At 27.3% G+C, this 18,183-nt stretch overlaps 1 protein-coding gene and 1 long non-coding RNA gene across 2 annotated transcripts; both read right to left on the reverse strand.

The window, feature by feature from the left end:
* Positions 1-3,457: 3,457 nt before the first annotated feature.
* LOC132936404 (uncharacterized) lies at positions 3,458-6,859 on the reverse strand. Its single transcript, XR_009663450.1, has 3 exons — positions 6,832-6,859; positions 6,566-6,677; positions 3,458-4,580 (listed from the first exon to the last, which is right to left on the reverse strand). It is a non-coding gene; the product is annotated as an uncharacterized LOC132936404 (long non-coding RNA).
* An 11-nt stretch (positions 6,860-6,870) lies between these two features.
* LOC132949339 (uncharacterized) lies at positions 6,871-16,543 on the reverse strand (the record flags this gene model as incomplete). Its single annotated transcript, XM_061020191.1, has 4 exons — positions 16,238-16,543; positions 9,278-9,409; positions 9,010-9,182; positions 6,871-6,950 (listed from the first exon to the last, which is right to left on the reverse strand). Coding segments are annotated over exons 3-4 (243 nt in total), but the record flags the coding sequence as incomplete, so codon positions are not given.
* Between the last annotated feature and the right edge of the window lie 1,640 nt (positions 16,544-18,183).

Consider the following 18,183-nt stretch of genomic DNA (forward strand, 5'->3'; position numbering starts at 1 on the left):
AAATTAGAAGAGTTTGAGTAGGCTATTGACACTTTTTTGGGGGGCTTAGCCTCTAAAGCACCCCACCTAATATACCTATACTGGGGGCATGCAATACTAACTATAGGTAAAACTAAAGTGAAAGCTTGAAAATTTGTTTTTTAATGAATTTTTCTTTTTAAAATAATTATTTTTTGAGTTTGTTCTAGAAATGTCGATCTTAAAAGGTATAAAAGGCGAAGTTCGGTACGACGTGGACGTATATTCATCAGTATTATTTAGTTGTGACCTAAGGGATACCTATGTAAATTTAGTGAAGCGTGAAGTGTAAGTGTAGTGAAGTTAAGACAGTTAAGTGAATTGAAGACCTTGAACTATTTAACTTAAGTAAGTATACAGTTTTATTTCTTATCCGGTATGTAGTTATGGCTATGCCCTCCCACCCCCCATTTTCCCGTGTGCTGAACAGCGTCCTGTACGAACTTTTTCCCCAAAGGACGTGAAAGGGATCGGTAATGGACAATACCTGGAAAGAAATCGATGATGTCATTGAAATACTAAAAATTTAATTTTAATATATTGAAGTACCTACTTCAAAAAATATACTGCTTTAGAATACGAAAAAATTAGTTTCAACTTAAAAATATGTAAAAAAAAAATATGCTTATTGCCAATGACCAATGACCTATACAATCATCATTGAGATCGGTCGCTTCATTTACAACTAAATAAATGGTTATAAATAAGCTTACTAAGAGTTACCTACTTAAACAATTAATTATTCCTTAAATTATTGTGTAGGTACATCAGTAAAAGTGATCTATCTATCTATCACATTCGTACTATAAATTGTATTTATGATTTATGATTTTAAGTACAATAAGAATAACAAACGAATTAATATTATCTACCTCTAATACATTTTAATTTAAAAAAAGGTGGATAAGTGGATGTCGCTCTGCTGTACAGTAGGTTACAAGTGGGTCACTTTATGGATGGTGTTAAATTTGAATTCAATGATAAAATATCATTGTATAAGAAAAACAATTCTGAGCGAAAACGGTGAGTCAGCCTATGATATTACAAACTATATTTGATGATATTATTGTGAATAAAGTAATAATTTATATATAACCTATTTACGTGGAGCCTTGTTTTAAATTTTCAATCCTTAGCAATATAAGTTGAACATTTTATACATTTTTAACTACAAAATAATTATTAAATTTTAAATTTTATAAATTTTGTTAAAATTTGAACTTTAAATGCTTATAAAAAAAAATTGTGCCTTTGTATTTTTAATATTTTTCAACTTATATTGTAACAATATATCAGGAGCCTTGCATTAAATTTTCACGCTTTTTTATCCAACAAATAAAATTTTATTGACATTTATAGAAAAAAAAACTAAAAAAAATTAAAAACTGACAATGTCCGTAAACAGTTCAAAAAGAGTCAAGATATTTTCAAAATTGTATGGTATATAGAAAATGCTAATATAGACATTCAGTCAACATTTCATGTACCTACGGTCATTTGTTATAGAGTTGCATCAAAAACCAAAATCGATTCTCTCGAAAACAGATTTTGCGTAAAAATTCCCGTTTTTCCTTAATTTTTCTTTTGTTTTTTCACGTCGCTTTTGAAAACTACTGGGGAATTTTTACTTTTGACCCCAGTACCAAAGTACCAACTAGATTCACTTTCCTATCAGAAAAGTTACTGTTGAAGAAAATCCAAACACTTTTACTGTCCTAAAAGGTGAAAGACACAAAAAAAAATAAAAATAAAAAAAAAACACACATTTTCCAACAATGTATTCCCCCAGACCACCTCACACAGCAGTGTTAATACACTCGACCCGCGTCCACCGGTGGCTGCCGCTGTCACCGTCAGTGGGCCGTAATTGTCCGGAATGATAAAAACACGGAAAATAAAAATTCCGGAACGTAATAATCCGGAATGTAAAATCCCTGATCATAATATTACGGAATGTTAGAACCAGGAATGGTTGAAGTCCGGAAAATAAATAATCCGGAACGTAAAATCTCGGATCGTAATAATCCGGAATGTAAAACCACGGAACGTAATAATCCGGAACGTTACAGAGACTTACTCAATTAAAAGGTACACTCGTATAAGTACGTACAACTCTTGAGTGTTGCCTACTGTTTGTTTTTTGGAATTTTACATTCCGGATTATTACGTTCAGTGATTTTACGATTTTACGTTTTAAGACTGATGCACAATTTGAATACCTAACTCTAATGAGTATTAAACCTTATTTAGCGGTTCTAATACGAACTACTGAGGCTCAATGCTCATATTATTTTTTCAAATTTCTTTTATTCTTCGTCTTGTTTTTTTTTTTATTTGCTTTGTCAATTAAGTCTTTCAAATTAGTATAAGTTAAGTTAGTATAAATATAGTGTTTCATAAGTTATGAACTGTTTTTATCTTTAACCATTGTATTTCTTGTAGCTCAAAAAGAGTCAAAATATTTTCTAAATTGTATGGTATATAGAAAATGCTAATATAGACATTCAGTCAACATTTCATGTACCTATACGGTCATTTGTTTTAGAGGTGCACCAAAAACCAAAATCGATTTTCTCAAAAACAGATTTTGCGTAAAAATTCCCGTTTTCCCTTAGTTTTTCTTTTGTTTTTCACGTCGCTTTTGAAAACTACTGGGAAATTTTTACTTTTGACCCCACTACCAAAGTAGGTACCAACTAGATTCACTTTCCTATCAGAAAAGTTACTGTTGAAGAAAATCCAAGCACTTTTACTGTCCTAAAAGGTGATGACAGATACAAAAAAAAATTAAAATTAAAAAAAAACACACATCATTGTAAAATCAATACATTCATCGCTTTGCTCATAATCTAAAACATTTATTACCTGTTGATTATGGTGATTGGTGAGTTACCAAAATTCAAAAATAAAGTTCTAAAAGTTTTAGTTGTAATGTAGTACCTATAGGGCCGATTTTTTTTTCATTAAAAGTGAGCCAACTGTGTCCCAGTCCGCCCCTGTAGTCAGACATACAGTAGCTATAGCTAAGTAGTAAGTACCTATAAATAAATAGTAACCTATGTAAATAGTTTTTTAATTCAGTTACTATAAAATAGTATGCATATGCCGGGCAAGGTATCATTTTTATAAATTAAAATGTATATTTATGCTAATAATAACAACTCTAACGCCGGGTTGCATGAACAATCACTAAACATTTAATGAATCAATAGTGCGCTTAAACATGATTTAATGGCATGATTAACTTTAACATTAACATTAATTAACATGATTGTTCCATTAAATTGTATTGGACATTAAATTAATTAATTGTTCATGCGACCCGGCAAAAGAACAGATAATAATATAAAATGTCTGAACAACTATATGCACAAGGCATAGGTAGTCCATGAACTAGACAAAATACAAGTATACAATCTTAACATATTTAAATAAATAATAAGCAAGAGTCTTAGTATATCACGCATTTATTGTAAAACATTCAGTTTATATAAACATTTTATTTTTTCAAGATATAAATTTTTTTTTGAACAGAAGCAAAATTATTAAGAGTATAAAATAAAGCAAGGCAACATATAGAAAAAGTTAAATATAAATACGCAGGTACCCTTTGGGAAAATTCCTGAAATATTATACATATACATTGATTATGTACGCCAATTATTCAGAATAGATATTATTATTTAGATAGACATATAAAATAAATGATATTATAAATTTAGTATAGTTTTAAAAAATAGCATTAATTAATAAAACTATAGTTGGCAAATACAAAATCTTCTAAAGTAGGTACCTAATATAATTAATTTTTTATTAAAAAAATAAGTAAATATAATTTAATAGTCATAAATGGAGTCTGTTCTAAACTACATAGGTAGGTTAGCTATTTAAAAATAAAATTTATTTTATTTTATTTTGTGTAATTAGAGTAAATCTGGGACTGACTAATGAATGTTAATGAATTAATATTAAGACAATATTAGACAAATATTAATTTAATTGACCACAAAGATATTTATAAGTTAGTATATATAAGCATTAAGACAGAATCTGTTTTTACTTTTTATCATAGGTATATAGGTAATTGAATAATATTATTAAAAATGTAATAATATAATATCATTAGGTATAATATAATATTATATGATTAAAAAATATTACTCTTCAACTTCATCAAATAATTTTTACCTTTTAACCTTCAAGGCTTTCTAGCATGCATTATACAATATAGGTACCCAGTGGCGATCAAATGATTTTGTCACGATTGTGGAGGGGAGGTTAACATGCATTATTTGATCATTAAAAAATATAATTGTTCGTTGTAAGATGATAATATTAATATCCAAACCCTTCATTCCCCCATTTGACTAGCCACCGAAAACCTATATAATAATATAACCATTATTAGTAGGTAGGTACCTAGTATAATACAACATACACCAATACCTACCTAACTAATAAAAATATTTTATACTACTGAGATCTTCATAGTTGATCAATACATCAATCGATTGTTATAATATTGTGTGTTTTTGAATAACTAGCTAGTTGGCTTCTGAATCCTGAAAAAAATATCAAACATTATATTTAATACATAGTATTTTTCACTTACCGCCTAACCTTGTTTATTTTTTTTTCTATAGACATTTTGTAGAACTATAATATTTTTTCTGTTATTTTATGACACCATTATTTATAAAACAAATGTGGACGGGGGCACTGACTCTAGTAGTCTAGTCTCTAACTCAACCCATTTGATAAATGTTATTATGGACAGGGATGTAGATGTAGAGCTTTTAAGAAACAATCAATTAGGTAACCAACTTGCAACTATATCACATAAATATGTAACCAATAGCAACCATTTATATTAAATATATTAACATAGGTGGTATTAACAAAAATTTCCATCGTAAATCTCAAAATCCTTTCTTAAATTTGCAATAAACAAAATTAAGGGCCACTTATCGAGGTAACTATTATCCTTCCTCTCAGTTGGACCTGCAAGCAAGAGACATTTACAAAATTGAAAATTTCATGAAAATCGGTTTTTGAGATTACTAGATTAGCGTTAACGAATATCGTGACACGATATCTATAAATATAAAATCCAAATACAACTGACTTACTGATCACTGTATCTCAAAAACTACCTACTCAACGTACAAACTTGAAATTTGCAATAGTGGTTCCTCTAACACTTTAACCGTATAATAAGAAAGGATTTGCCGAAATTCGCATTAAAAGAGATGCTCAAACAGGGATTTTGAGATTCACGATGGAAATAGGAAATTGTATTTTTATTTATTTTATAAATAGTAGCCATTGGTTACAGTCTACAGTATAAATTAGTATTTATTTATTATTGGTTTCCATTGGTTATTTGGGAAGATCAGCTAAAAGCTAAATCAAATCAAATCAAATTGTTGAACATAACGTAGTCGGATTGCCTACCAGGGTGGCTTGATTTGCACTTATTGTAGCGAGTAACACCCAAAAGGAGTTGAAGTAACATAATTTTTTTAAGAGTTGCAATTTTTACGGGCAACGGATTGCACGGGTTCAGATAGCTTTTATATATTATATAGATTTTATGTAACCTCTCCCATATAAAATATCTGTGTATGTCACTGCATAAATGTATAATAAATATAAATTAGTAATTCTTATAAAAAAACCTTAATGAGAATCAAACACTCAGCTCATAAATTACCCATTTGTGCCAAAAAAAAATTAATTTGTTTTGGGTACTTGAGCCAAAGTTAAAGTATGTTTTTTCCGACAGCCTATTTGGGCCAAATTTACCTGCGTAAACATTTTACAATAACAACTTGGTGTAATAAATATTTAAAGACGTACGTTATGAGTTATAACTAATAACTAAGTAAACTAAGTTATTTTTATAAGTCTATAGATTTTAGTTTTCAGTTTTGTGCATTACCTGTTGCGCAGGTAGATTGAAAAAAATGCGTATTATTGATAACTATTTTTAAATAATCCTATTTAATGACTATGATTTAAACATAATTGTATAATTATTTATTATTTAGAAAATAATATATTAGTTTATTATAATTTATAAAAAATGTGTATATTTGATGATTATTTGAAAAAAAATCGTAAATTATACTAACTATGATTTAAAAAAAAATATTATTATCATGTAAAATTTAATAACTGTTTATATTTGATTTATTTAAATTTTAATTTTAACGTAGGTCTTATCTTTAAAATATATGAATTTAATACCAATTCGTTATAATAAAATGTTTACACAGATAAATTTACCGGAAATGAGCTGTACCCAAAACGGATAAATTTTTTTTTGGCGTAAATACTAAATGGTATCCCTCAGCTTGGATAGTCGGATAATAGAACAATTGTACTAATACTAGTCTAAGCTTTGATAAAAATGACATATCAGTCGGCGTATTATACCTAGTCAGTTCGGTACGTTATTAACTATAAGAAAATTATAAATTTTAAAGTCTAAAGTTTGGGATACAAATGATATACCTATTTTATACTTATTAAAAAAATAACTCACTTGTCTTATTATTATTTATATGTGTACTATGTAATACTGAGATCAGGAACATTCGTTGCATTTTGAAAAATTTTTTTGAAGTCACATGTTAGCAACACAAGCATTTATCTTACTGTAAATGTAAATTTTAAAACAAATTGTATACAATATGTTATTATTATTATTATATTATATAGGTACAATAGATCAGGTTAATAATTACTAAACAATTTACATAGAAAGTAATAAATTGTTAAGAATATCGGAATCAAAACTGTTTTATTTACCTTAAAAATCGTTAAAATTTAATAATCAAATGTTTTAATTTTTTTCATTCGTACGGGTGAATAACAAGTACTGTTATTTGTGTCTTCTGGTGGTAAATTCAATGCTTCTTCCGGCTTGTCTAGAAAAAGTTATTACATAATTAAGGTAATAAATAGATGCATAAACAAAAGTTTAGAATCGGTTGATAAAAACTATCATTATCTTGCGATGGACTGAACAGGAAACTGATTTTTTTAACTAGGACCAACCCAACTGTTACAGTCTTTGGTAAGGACATTCTAACAAAATGCATTAATAACCAAAGCCGGGCATTAACTGCAAGTTAAAAGTTAAAACGTTAAATTAATTAACTCGTTACTTTTTTTTCAAATTAATTTTTAACTTAATAAGTTACTTTTTTTCAAGATTAACGTGTTAACTCCATGTTAACTCACAAAAGTACCTAAATTAAGTTAATTTTCGTCCGAAGAATAATACACATTTTTTAATGAGGTTTTTATACTTTGATGTATCATTTTAAATTTCCCAAATAATTTTCTTAAGCGTAAGGAAAAACTATCTAATAAACGATATTATGTGTTTGGAATTTTTATTTTTGCAAATTAGCAAATTTTAACTTACTACTAAATTAAGTTATTTTTTTTTAAAAGTTAACTTTGAACTTGATGAGTTAACGAAAAAAATACGAGTAACTTTTAACTTTACTTAACTTTGTTATTTTAAATAACAACTTAACGAGTTAAAAAAAATCGTTGACTTGCCCAACCTTGTTAATAACCAAGACTACGTTCACCAATTTTTCTTAAAGAACCAGAACAATAAAATAATAAGTATAAATAAATAAAATTGGGGCCAGGTGTTTAGTGCACACCCGTGTTCTGCGATCAAGCATCGGCCGGTGTCGCTAGTTCCCGGATAGGTGACCACCCGGATTTTTAGTGACGAATCCTCGACACACATACAGGTATTACTCAAGCAACCGTAACCCCCCACAAAAGAAGTAAATGGCCATAGTTGCCGTGACCGATGCTTATAAGATCAATAAAACTTAATTAATTAATTCAATTCAATTCAAAATATTAAACACATAAAATAAAAATTTAAAATGCCTACTATAATGTTGTTTCATGTCATACTAAATAATACAAACTAAAACAAAAACAAGTTGGGAAATTGGATGTCGCTCTGCTGTACAGTAGGTTACAAGTGGGTCACTGTAAAGGATGGTATTAAATCTGAATTCAATGATAAAATATCATTGTATAAGAAAAACGATTCTGAGCGAAGACGGTCAGTCAGCCTATGATATTACTAAGTATATTTGATTAATTTATATTATTGTGCATAAAATAATTTATATATAACCTGTTTACGTGGAACCTTGTTTTAAATTTTTAATCCTCATCTATAAAAGTTGAATATTTTATAAACTTTCGACTACAAAATAATTATTAAATGTTGTTAAAATTTTAAATGCTTATAAAAAGTATAATATTTTTCAACTAGGTACTATAATAACAATACATCAGGAGCTTTGTATTAAATTTTCACACATTTTTACCGAACCAATAAAAATGTATTGACAATTATACAACAAAATAAGAAAATCGCTACATGAGAAATCGAGTAAATATCCAATGTTCTAAAAATATGAACTTCAAACGCTCATAAACATTTAATTTGACTTTCTGAAGATAAAGATTTTTTTTTGATAAAGGTAGACAAACTTATGACGAATCTTGTATTACCTATGTTTTCCAATCTTAAATTTAAAAAGAAAAATTTTTATGAATTCTAACTCAAAATAATTTGCACATTTTCGTGACTTTTACGTATTTTGTCAAGATTTGAACAGCGTACCCGTACACCATGGCAGCCCGCTTTATTTTTTACCTACTCACCTAAAAATATATCGATCATAATATAGGTACCTACCTACTCATTCTTAAACTAATATATATTATTTTAGCTGAAAATATAATTATTTTTTGTAAAATACAGTCGAGTCTCAATAACTCAAATCTCAAAGGAGAAAAAAACTACTTAAACAAATTCCAAGCATACCTACTTGTATACAAAAACACTTCAAGGGACAAAAAACAATTTGAATTATAAAGCTATCGGGTTTGAGTTATCACGAGTCACTACTTTACTGTATATTTATAATATATATTTACCATAAGATATAATAAAAGTGTTGTTATAGTTTGGTCGACAACAATTGAATAGTAAGCATTTAGACCAAAAACAACAAACAACACACAGTACTCCAATTAATACACAACTAGTTATGAAACATATTGCGATGATCATAAGCCAATCAGTTGGTGGTTCTTGCATGTTAATTATGCTGAAAAAACATTTAAGTAAAAAACGTAATAATGTAATATTATATATTTTTATACTCAAGTAAAAATATCAAATATTCACGATGTAGGTACTTACATTTTATAAAAAAAAACAGCTGGAGATTAAATAAAAAACATAACTTAGTTGAAGAATACACTGATAGGGACTTCTATATTATCTTATATCCTCTTATTCACGGTATAGTACTATAATAGCTGATATTTTTTCCTGCAACAATAATATAAATTATAATATGGGTATTTATTATAAATTTTGTATTAAATTGATAATATCTTCAATTAGGTATTTAGGTACATAATTTTCTTGAGTAACATTAAAAGTTATAAATTATAATTCATACCAGTACCTACTTAATAATTATATATATAGGTGCCAATCTATACTTTTAGATAAGAACTAATACTTATGTAGGTAGATAAATTAATATAGATAGGGGTACTCCATATTGTTAACATTAGTCATGAATATATATTTTAAAATTTAAAAATTATTAATTAATAATATGTGAAATAAATAAATATGATTATGTTTAGAGCACAATTATCATTTTAGTAACTTAAATAAACTTAGCATAGGTACTAAGTAAGTAAACTAGGTAATTTTAACTATTTTTTTGAGTGTGTATAATAACGGAATTAGTTACTGGGTAAAATATTGCAGGTACATATAAACGATTTCTTCTCATTAATAAATTATGTCATCATAAAAATATCTGATTTGGTTTCCGAACGTAAAACTGTTAAATTATATAATATCATTGATTTTATAAAATACAATACCCCATAGATACATAAACTACGTCAAATAACATTTTAATAATATCCTTATTTTCATTTCATATTGGTTAAGTTCTGTTTTTTTTTTCAGTGGGTAATAGGTATACCTAATCAAGTTTTATGATATTATATTCTCGTTAGTCGATTCCTATAATAATATAATAATTAATAACTATTATTAGGTACCTAATGATAACTGATGAGTAATAAGTGATAATACAAAATTGTGAATTATAATACATATCATCAAAGAATGTATAACACGATTTTAATTTCCATATGTATCATTTTAATTGAACAACGTAACGCCATGTGTAAACTAGCTGCATTAAACATTTGAACTACCTATAATACACATAGGCGCAATTTGGGGAGTGCTTGGGGGTTCTTAGCACCCCCAAAATTCACATTAGCGGCCCCAAATTTTTGATAGCATTGTCGAATTGACTGTAATATTATGCCATAGGTATTTGGATACATTTATTTCTAATAATAAATGTATTACCTATGCATAGGTTCCAATCAGAATAATAATATAGATAAATGTGCATTATGTTATAGGTAATTGTTTATATTAAGATTAATGCGAAGGTGTAAAAAATTAAGTTGTATGAAAGGAGGGGGGTATTGGGGGCAGACACCCCACTGTCCACTTTAGTCGACATAAATCTAGCACCCCTATAAATTTAACCCAAATTACGACTATGCCTATACATCTATTATTCTGCAGTGTAAGTATAAAGCAATATAAGTTATAACTATATTTTAAACTTAACTACGTACCTATATACAACTCAGGTATTTTTGCGGGTAAATTTTATCTGAACTAGTTAAAAACTATAGATTAAAAATCAATAATTAATAATTATGGTTATAAATATATTTTAACAAAACAAATACAGTAGGTATATAATTATTTTATTATAAAAAGTTGGTAACCTTTTCCAATAGGTATATATTAATTTCAATAAATATGTTTAACACAGTACCCTACCCGAAACTTATTTGTTTGTATTTAAATTATATAATATGCTTGATTAATATTTCTATCCATAGGACATAACTCATGACTGACCTGGGAACCAATCCCTCTGCAGACTCAAATTGGGATTACAATATTACATAAATCAATATTCTGAGCCCTTTGAATATAATACGGCCCTTAACAAAAGAGCGGCTGTTCAACAGCTATTATATTCACAAATCCTAATTATAAGTACGACAAATTATAATTACTCCCCTACACCAGCCATATTTTGACATTTACTCCCTTTCTATACTCATTTTTACAAATATATCACATCATAACAAAACAGATTTTTTTTTAATGTTTTACTATTCGGTGAAAAAAATACAACGGACCAATTGAGATTCTATCAGGGGTGTAATTTTCGAGTGCATGGGTTGAAGGGTGTACACTTGGCATTTACATCTCATATCAAATATAATACTTATACCTAGTCTTTATATTATATAGAGTTTTTAATGACATTTTTTGGAGTTTATGTTACATAAATAATATTTTGATATGGTTTTTACTCATAAATGTGATCATTATTTTATTTTATTTTTTATTTTAATTCTCCTTATACAAGACTAAAATATTTAATGAACATTCTAAGTACTGAGAGAAGTAGTTAATGTGAATGTGGTCCCATCGTATCCAGCTCTAAAACATATGCAAAACAAAATCTTGTAATATTATTATAACTGTACCTATCTTCAATTATCTTTTCAATTTCCATTTGCTGAATAAATTTTTAATATAAAAATATGTTAATAACCTTTTTTCATTATGATTTATGTATACCTAATACTTTTATATACTCGTAATAGACGTACATATTCGTTTTTGTTTGTATTAAAGAAAAAACGATAGTCCGTTATTACAATTTAAATGTTTAATAATAATTTTTAAATATGAGAGCCGTGAACGATTCTATTTTTGGCTGGCAATTAGTAATGTTTTTTGTATTCTACGCTAATGTATTCCTGTGAACTATAAGTCTAGTTGACCCTATGATAGTACGTTATTTAAATAAATTGTTAAGTAACAATTAAAACGCTTTAATCGCTTAAAGTGTCCGGACATACATAAATTAGTGAGCATCATGAGCAACCGTATACCTCCTAGGTATTTACACTGGACCAAAAAAATGCGTTCAGATCCGTTTAACTGACCGTTTTATTAGCTATAGGTACCTAGTCTGATGGTTGGGACGCCTCACTAAATTGAATATATCAAATTTAATGGATTTAGTTCACTAAATGTCTGAACTTAACCTTCTGAACTAAAAATGGTCAGTTCACACACGTCAACTAGCTAAATTACTCGATATACCTACTCAATACTTACTAAATTACTAACATATTATAACGTGAACACTGAACTATATGCTTAATAGCGAGTGACCTACAAACTACACCATCACAGGTCACCTAATCTGATAGTTTCAATAAAACCTACTTATATATAATTTATATCGTATATATGTTACCGTTAATGATGTAAACTATAAATAATAACGTAAATGTCTAACCAATATTATAAATTCCTAATATTAGTAGTCGACATCGGCAAATTTAAATATTTTGTTAACACATTTACAACTATGACTAGACACTTACTTTATTGTCTAATAGTGATAGACAATATTGATAATTTTGTTTAGCGAAATATTGAAATTGGGTCAGAAATTTAATAATATATGTAAGATAAATAATTATACTTAATATTACATAAATAAAATAAATAAATTGAAAAATGTATTTTCACAATTTTATGTACTGTGACACTTTGAAGGTACTAAAGGAAGATAATATAGATACATGTTAGCGTTGTGCTAAATAGTAGGCATGCGTGTGTACAAATATTATAATTGAATGTCGAATGAATATAATTATTATAACAAATAAGTTATCGCGATTTATATTGTATACCTATTATATAGATGACATATCATATGCCACATAATATGTATCCGATAGAATGATAGATGGTTATATTTTACTTAATATGTACGACAATTGACATATTATTAGAGCCGGAAAAAACGTTATTGTTAGTAGGTAATTAGTACCGATTATAGATAAATCGACTTAACAACGCAAGGCCGTTTCTAATTAAAATTTACAAATATATTTTTTAAACTATTACATGTATAACTGTTTACAACTTATGATGATAGTACCTACCTAAGATTAGAGACTAGAGTTCACCTAACAACGATCAGTTTACAATAGAGTTTTGATTTGAATTGATTTAACATTTTTATCAATTACGTCTGAAAAAGCCCGGAGTTAGGTATCGTCATTACCTAGAAAATATTTCTAAATGCATCATTGCCTGAAAATAATGTTATTTCTTAGTCAATATCGTAAACTGTCTAATTTGATCGGAAATATCGTTATTGACTAGAGATTAACATAAATTCCTTAATTTGCGTCTTTACTGGTACCTAACATTATATACATTTATACGTAATATATGTATTAATAACTATTACTAATAATAATTATATAACCTAACCTAACCTTTAATCTTTAAACGAAAACAACTTGTCGTATTATCTTAAATTATTCTACCAGAAAATGTTTTAGCCCTTAGGTCCATGTTCAACTTATAAGTAGGGATGTGAATTGAATGTATTTAAAAACCTTAAAAATACACTTAAAATCTTAAAAAAGTTAGTAAAAAATGCACGCTTATGTAGACAAAGAACCATAATTTTAAAAACATAAGAAATCTATCAAGTGTAAAATATTTTTAGGTAGGTAAGTGTGTATAGAACATGTACTAGTAACACAAATAATTTAAAATAATTTAAAAATGCGTATACAAAGTTTTAATTAATAGAAATTATTAAAAATATCGAAAAAAAGTAATTAAAATGCAAAATACAAGTTTCATAATTGAATTCATTAGCACCTAATTCAAGCTTTGTATTAAGGGAGCTATATGTTTTATATTAAGCTAAAAATAGTACATTTTTTTAAGAAATTATAAAACCTTATTTGTAAGTATAAGTAGGTAACAACTAACTAAATTATGATTTATGCATGAATATAATATAACATGAACAATATATATTGAATAGTATGAATTAATCTGTCAAAAAACCGAGCAATAATTTATTCAGGCACATCTGCAGATATGACACAAATTAAAATGTAACCAAGATTAAAAATGTAATTGCTATTTTAAGGTATTCAATGCACTTTTGAAACAATATACTTACATAATAACTTATAACAATATTATTAATATTTGCTAATTGCTTTTACTTTGTTTGGGTTCTCCTAACTCTCTTTTTAGTGTTTTCTATTAAAACCAACATTTGATTTATATAGTAGCTGATGATTTAACTTAGTAAGAATATCTACGATCTAGTAAATCCTGCATTGTTTAACATAATATTACCACTGTAGATTCACGTAATTTGAGAATGGTATCTATATAGTATACAATATGCATTCGCGCACGTTTTTTTGTAAAACCCCTTTTTCTTTGGCAGCCAAGAATAATATCTAGATTTTTTATGTTTTTTTTTAAATTTTTTTCAGTGTTTACCTACTATAATAATATTACTATACAACTGGTATATCATAACTATATCGAGTATATTCTGACCAGCTAATGATTTTAAAATGGCCAACAAACATTTTGGCACTAACGATATTAAAAACTAGCCTGCTACTTGCAGCATACCCGTAAACGTATTTTAAAACGTAAAACCCCTTTTTTTGTAATTATATTCTAAACATTATCCTGGAACATATTTTGTGTGTTCCGGGATGTTGTTACATGGGGAGACCAAGTCCAAAATCGATAAGAATCTCACGGTCTTAAGAAACCCTACATATTTGTGTTTAAGTTTAAAAATGTATATTACAATAAATGCCAATTATTGAAAACAATGGAGGTTCAATCATTATTTTACAGTACCTCAGTAAATACTTAGATGGTATTACTTGTTTTTAGTCATAGGTACCCATCGAAAAGTGAAATTGAATATTACAAGTTAGATACCTAATCTAATAATTAATTTAAGATAAGTTGTATCAACATTAAACTTTTTATGAATACAAATAAAATAAACCGTTATCTCTTACTATATTTCAATTTATAGGTAAAATATTGCGTACCACTTCAAAATAAATATGTTCTACATTTATATAATTACATATACATTATATAATATACATATATGTATATTATGAAACATCGAAAAAATATATAATAATTTATTGTTAAAGCCAAAGATTCGACTTCAACATTTCTTTTAGAACGTTAAATATACAAACAAATAATAATACTACAATATGTGCCCTTCACCAAGATTTTCATATCAATTACTAAGACTTTATAGTGTCATGCACTGATAATTTTACATAGGTAGTAGGTATCTGGTACGTACTTTCTAAACCAAAATAACTACTTTCTAAAAGTATATATACCTAGTACAAATTTAAAAAAATATATAGTTATTAAATATAAGAAAAATTTTTTTTAATCATTACATTTTATATATTTTAGAATTTTTAAAGCGATAGTGTTTATTGTTTAATTATGAATTTAAAAAAAATGTATTTATTTATGTTCATATTAATTATGTTTAAAAATATTATTTAAAAATCACCAAATTAGTAGTACAATAATATTATACTATACATAAATCATAACGCATATTATTATAAAATATATCAATATATTATTATATAGGTAAGCTACAAACCTATGTAAATACATATTTCTATTTAATTTAATCGAAAATAAATATGAATTTTTCTATTACATATTATAATATTATGTAGGTATGCAATAATTGTTCTCATTGTAGAGCGGTATAGTAACATAGGTACCTAACATGTTTTGTATTAATTTTCATTGTAAATTGTAATAAAAATATATCATATAGTTAATCTAAAGTAAAATATTTGTCTAGTTGACAAGTGACAACGTAATTTACGATTTTTTGATTGTGTTCATCATAATATTATACACAATATGTAAGTAAGTATGTAACCTACGTATGAATGTATTAATGATATCATAATCATAATATAATAGGGGCACCAAATTAAATAACCATACTTGACACTATAAATTATAATATTATACCCATCGTACGTATAATAATTAGGCGGGAAACGAGAGCGTATTTATAACGATACTTCTACCGTGTACCAATGCATAATAGTAATTATGCAAATAAAAGTATATATTATACCTATTATAATTAAAAGTTATTTAACTCACTTCTGTATATTAATATTACCGTACACCGAATGCACTCTGCAGGTATTGCAACTACCTGTACGTTATAATTGTACGGATGGCGGTGCAATGTTTCTGCCGACAAAATACAATAAAAAGTGAACACGAAAACTTTTATCGATCTGCAGTAGATATTATTATTATTGTTGTTGTCCTGCTACCCGTACGCCGCAACCGCCCGCCCGACGACACCATGTACGGACTTGCCGTCTACGACTGCCCACCCGAGTGACTACTACACAGCGCGGCACTCGCGACAAGCGGGCGGACGACTCCCAGCGCCTGCTTGCATGTAGAATGTATATTGTGTAGTGAATAATGCGGCGACGCGGCACACGGCCGAAGAGTAATAATCAATCGGAACGAATCCGACCGTTAGATGGCGTCGCGAACCCCGCCGAGAATATCCGCAAATTGTATTCATTCGTCGTACCTGCCTGTGTACTAATAATAAATAATAATACATAATATTATAATCATATTGATATTTTACAGATTTCTGCACCTTAGGCGTGATTAATGGAGGGGGGGACTAATATTTTCTCAAACCCCCTCCGACCCCTCCTAATAAGCACGGACTAAGATATAAGTATAGTCCGTGCTAAAGAGAGATCGATAAAATAATACAAAAAGTTGTTATAATATTATTACCTAATACAATATATTATTTATAAATTAACAGTTTTGGGTAAATTACTTTTGTAAAGTAATAAAATTACGTTACTCTAAATATTTTTAATTAAATTACATTCGGGTTACCCGACTTTATTTTTATCACGTTACTTTACTTTTTCATTCAAATAGTAGGGCGTAATAAATAACGTTAAATTTTTTAAAAAACAATTACAATATCAGTCCATAACGAGTCCATGTACACACCGTACTTTTCCGTATTTTGTCAAGATTTGAACTTTAAATTGTTATAAATAAAAACTGTGCCTAAGGATTTTTAATATTTTTTAAATATCATTGTAACAATATAGTAGGAGCCTTGAATTAAATTTTCAAACTTTTTTACCCAACAAATAAAATTTTATTGACACCCATAGAAAAAAATATTAATAAAATTGGAATCTGAAAATGTTCCTAAACAGTTCAAAACAAATCAAAACATTTTTAAAATTTTATCGTATATAGAAAATGCAAATATAAACAACCAGTGAACATTTCATGTATAACGTTCGTGTGTTTTAGAGTTACACCAAAAACCAAAATCTATTTTCTTGAAAACAGATTTTGCGTAAAAATTCCCGTTTTTCCTTAATTTTTCTTTTGTTTTTCCCGTCGCTTTTGAAAACTATTGAAACTATTTTCAAATTTTACCTCCCGAATGCACTAACTAGATTCACTTTCTTATCAGAAAAGATACTATTGAAAAAAATCTAAGCATTTTTATTGTCCTAAAAGGTAATGACAGCCACAAAAATAAAAAAAAAATAAAAAAACACACATCATTGTAAAATCAATACATTCATCGTTCCACTCAAAATCTAAAAAACTTATGAATAGATGCAAGACAAATTATATAAAATATGTAGTGATGGCTTAACACAGTGGGCAATTGATGAATATTTGACAGCATTGATAACACTATGAAATTATTAAAAAAATTTTTATATTTTTATACTTTATTTCGTTATATAGGTTAGGTTATATTGTTATATTCTGTGTATAGGTATATATTTGTATTAGTAACAATTTGACCACATTAATATAAATGAATTTTTGACTAATTTTAATTATTATTATATTATATGAATATTTGACAGCTATTGCTTACTCAAGTAATTTTTATTTGTAAATTTTAACTTTTTTAAATTGTATTGATTGCATTAAATTTTAAAATAAATAATAATACATTATATTACATTTATTGTTGTAGCACAAAAATAAATCCGTGTCATTTTTATCCATGGCTTTTGATCGGT

Source organism: Metopolophium dirhodum, chromosome 1 (assembly GCF_019925205.1).
Source record: "Metopolophium dirhodum isolate CAU chromosome 1, ASM1992520v1, whole genome shotgun sequence".
NCBI classification, from domain to species: Eukaryota; Metazoa; Arthropoda; class Insecta; order Hemiptera; family Aphididae; genus Metopolophium; species Metopolophium dirhodum.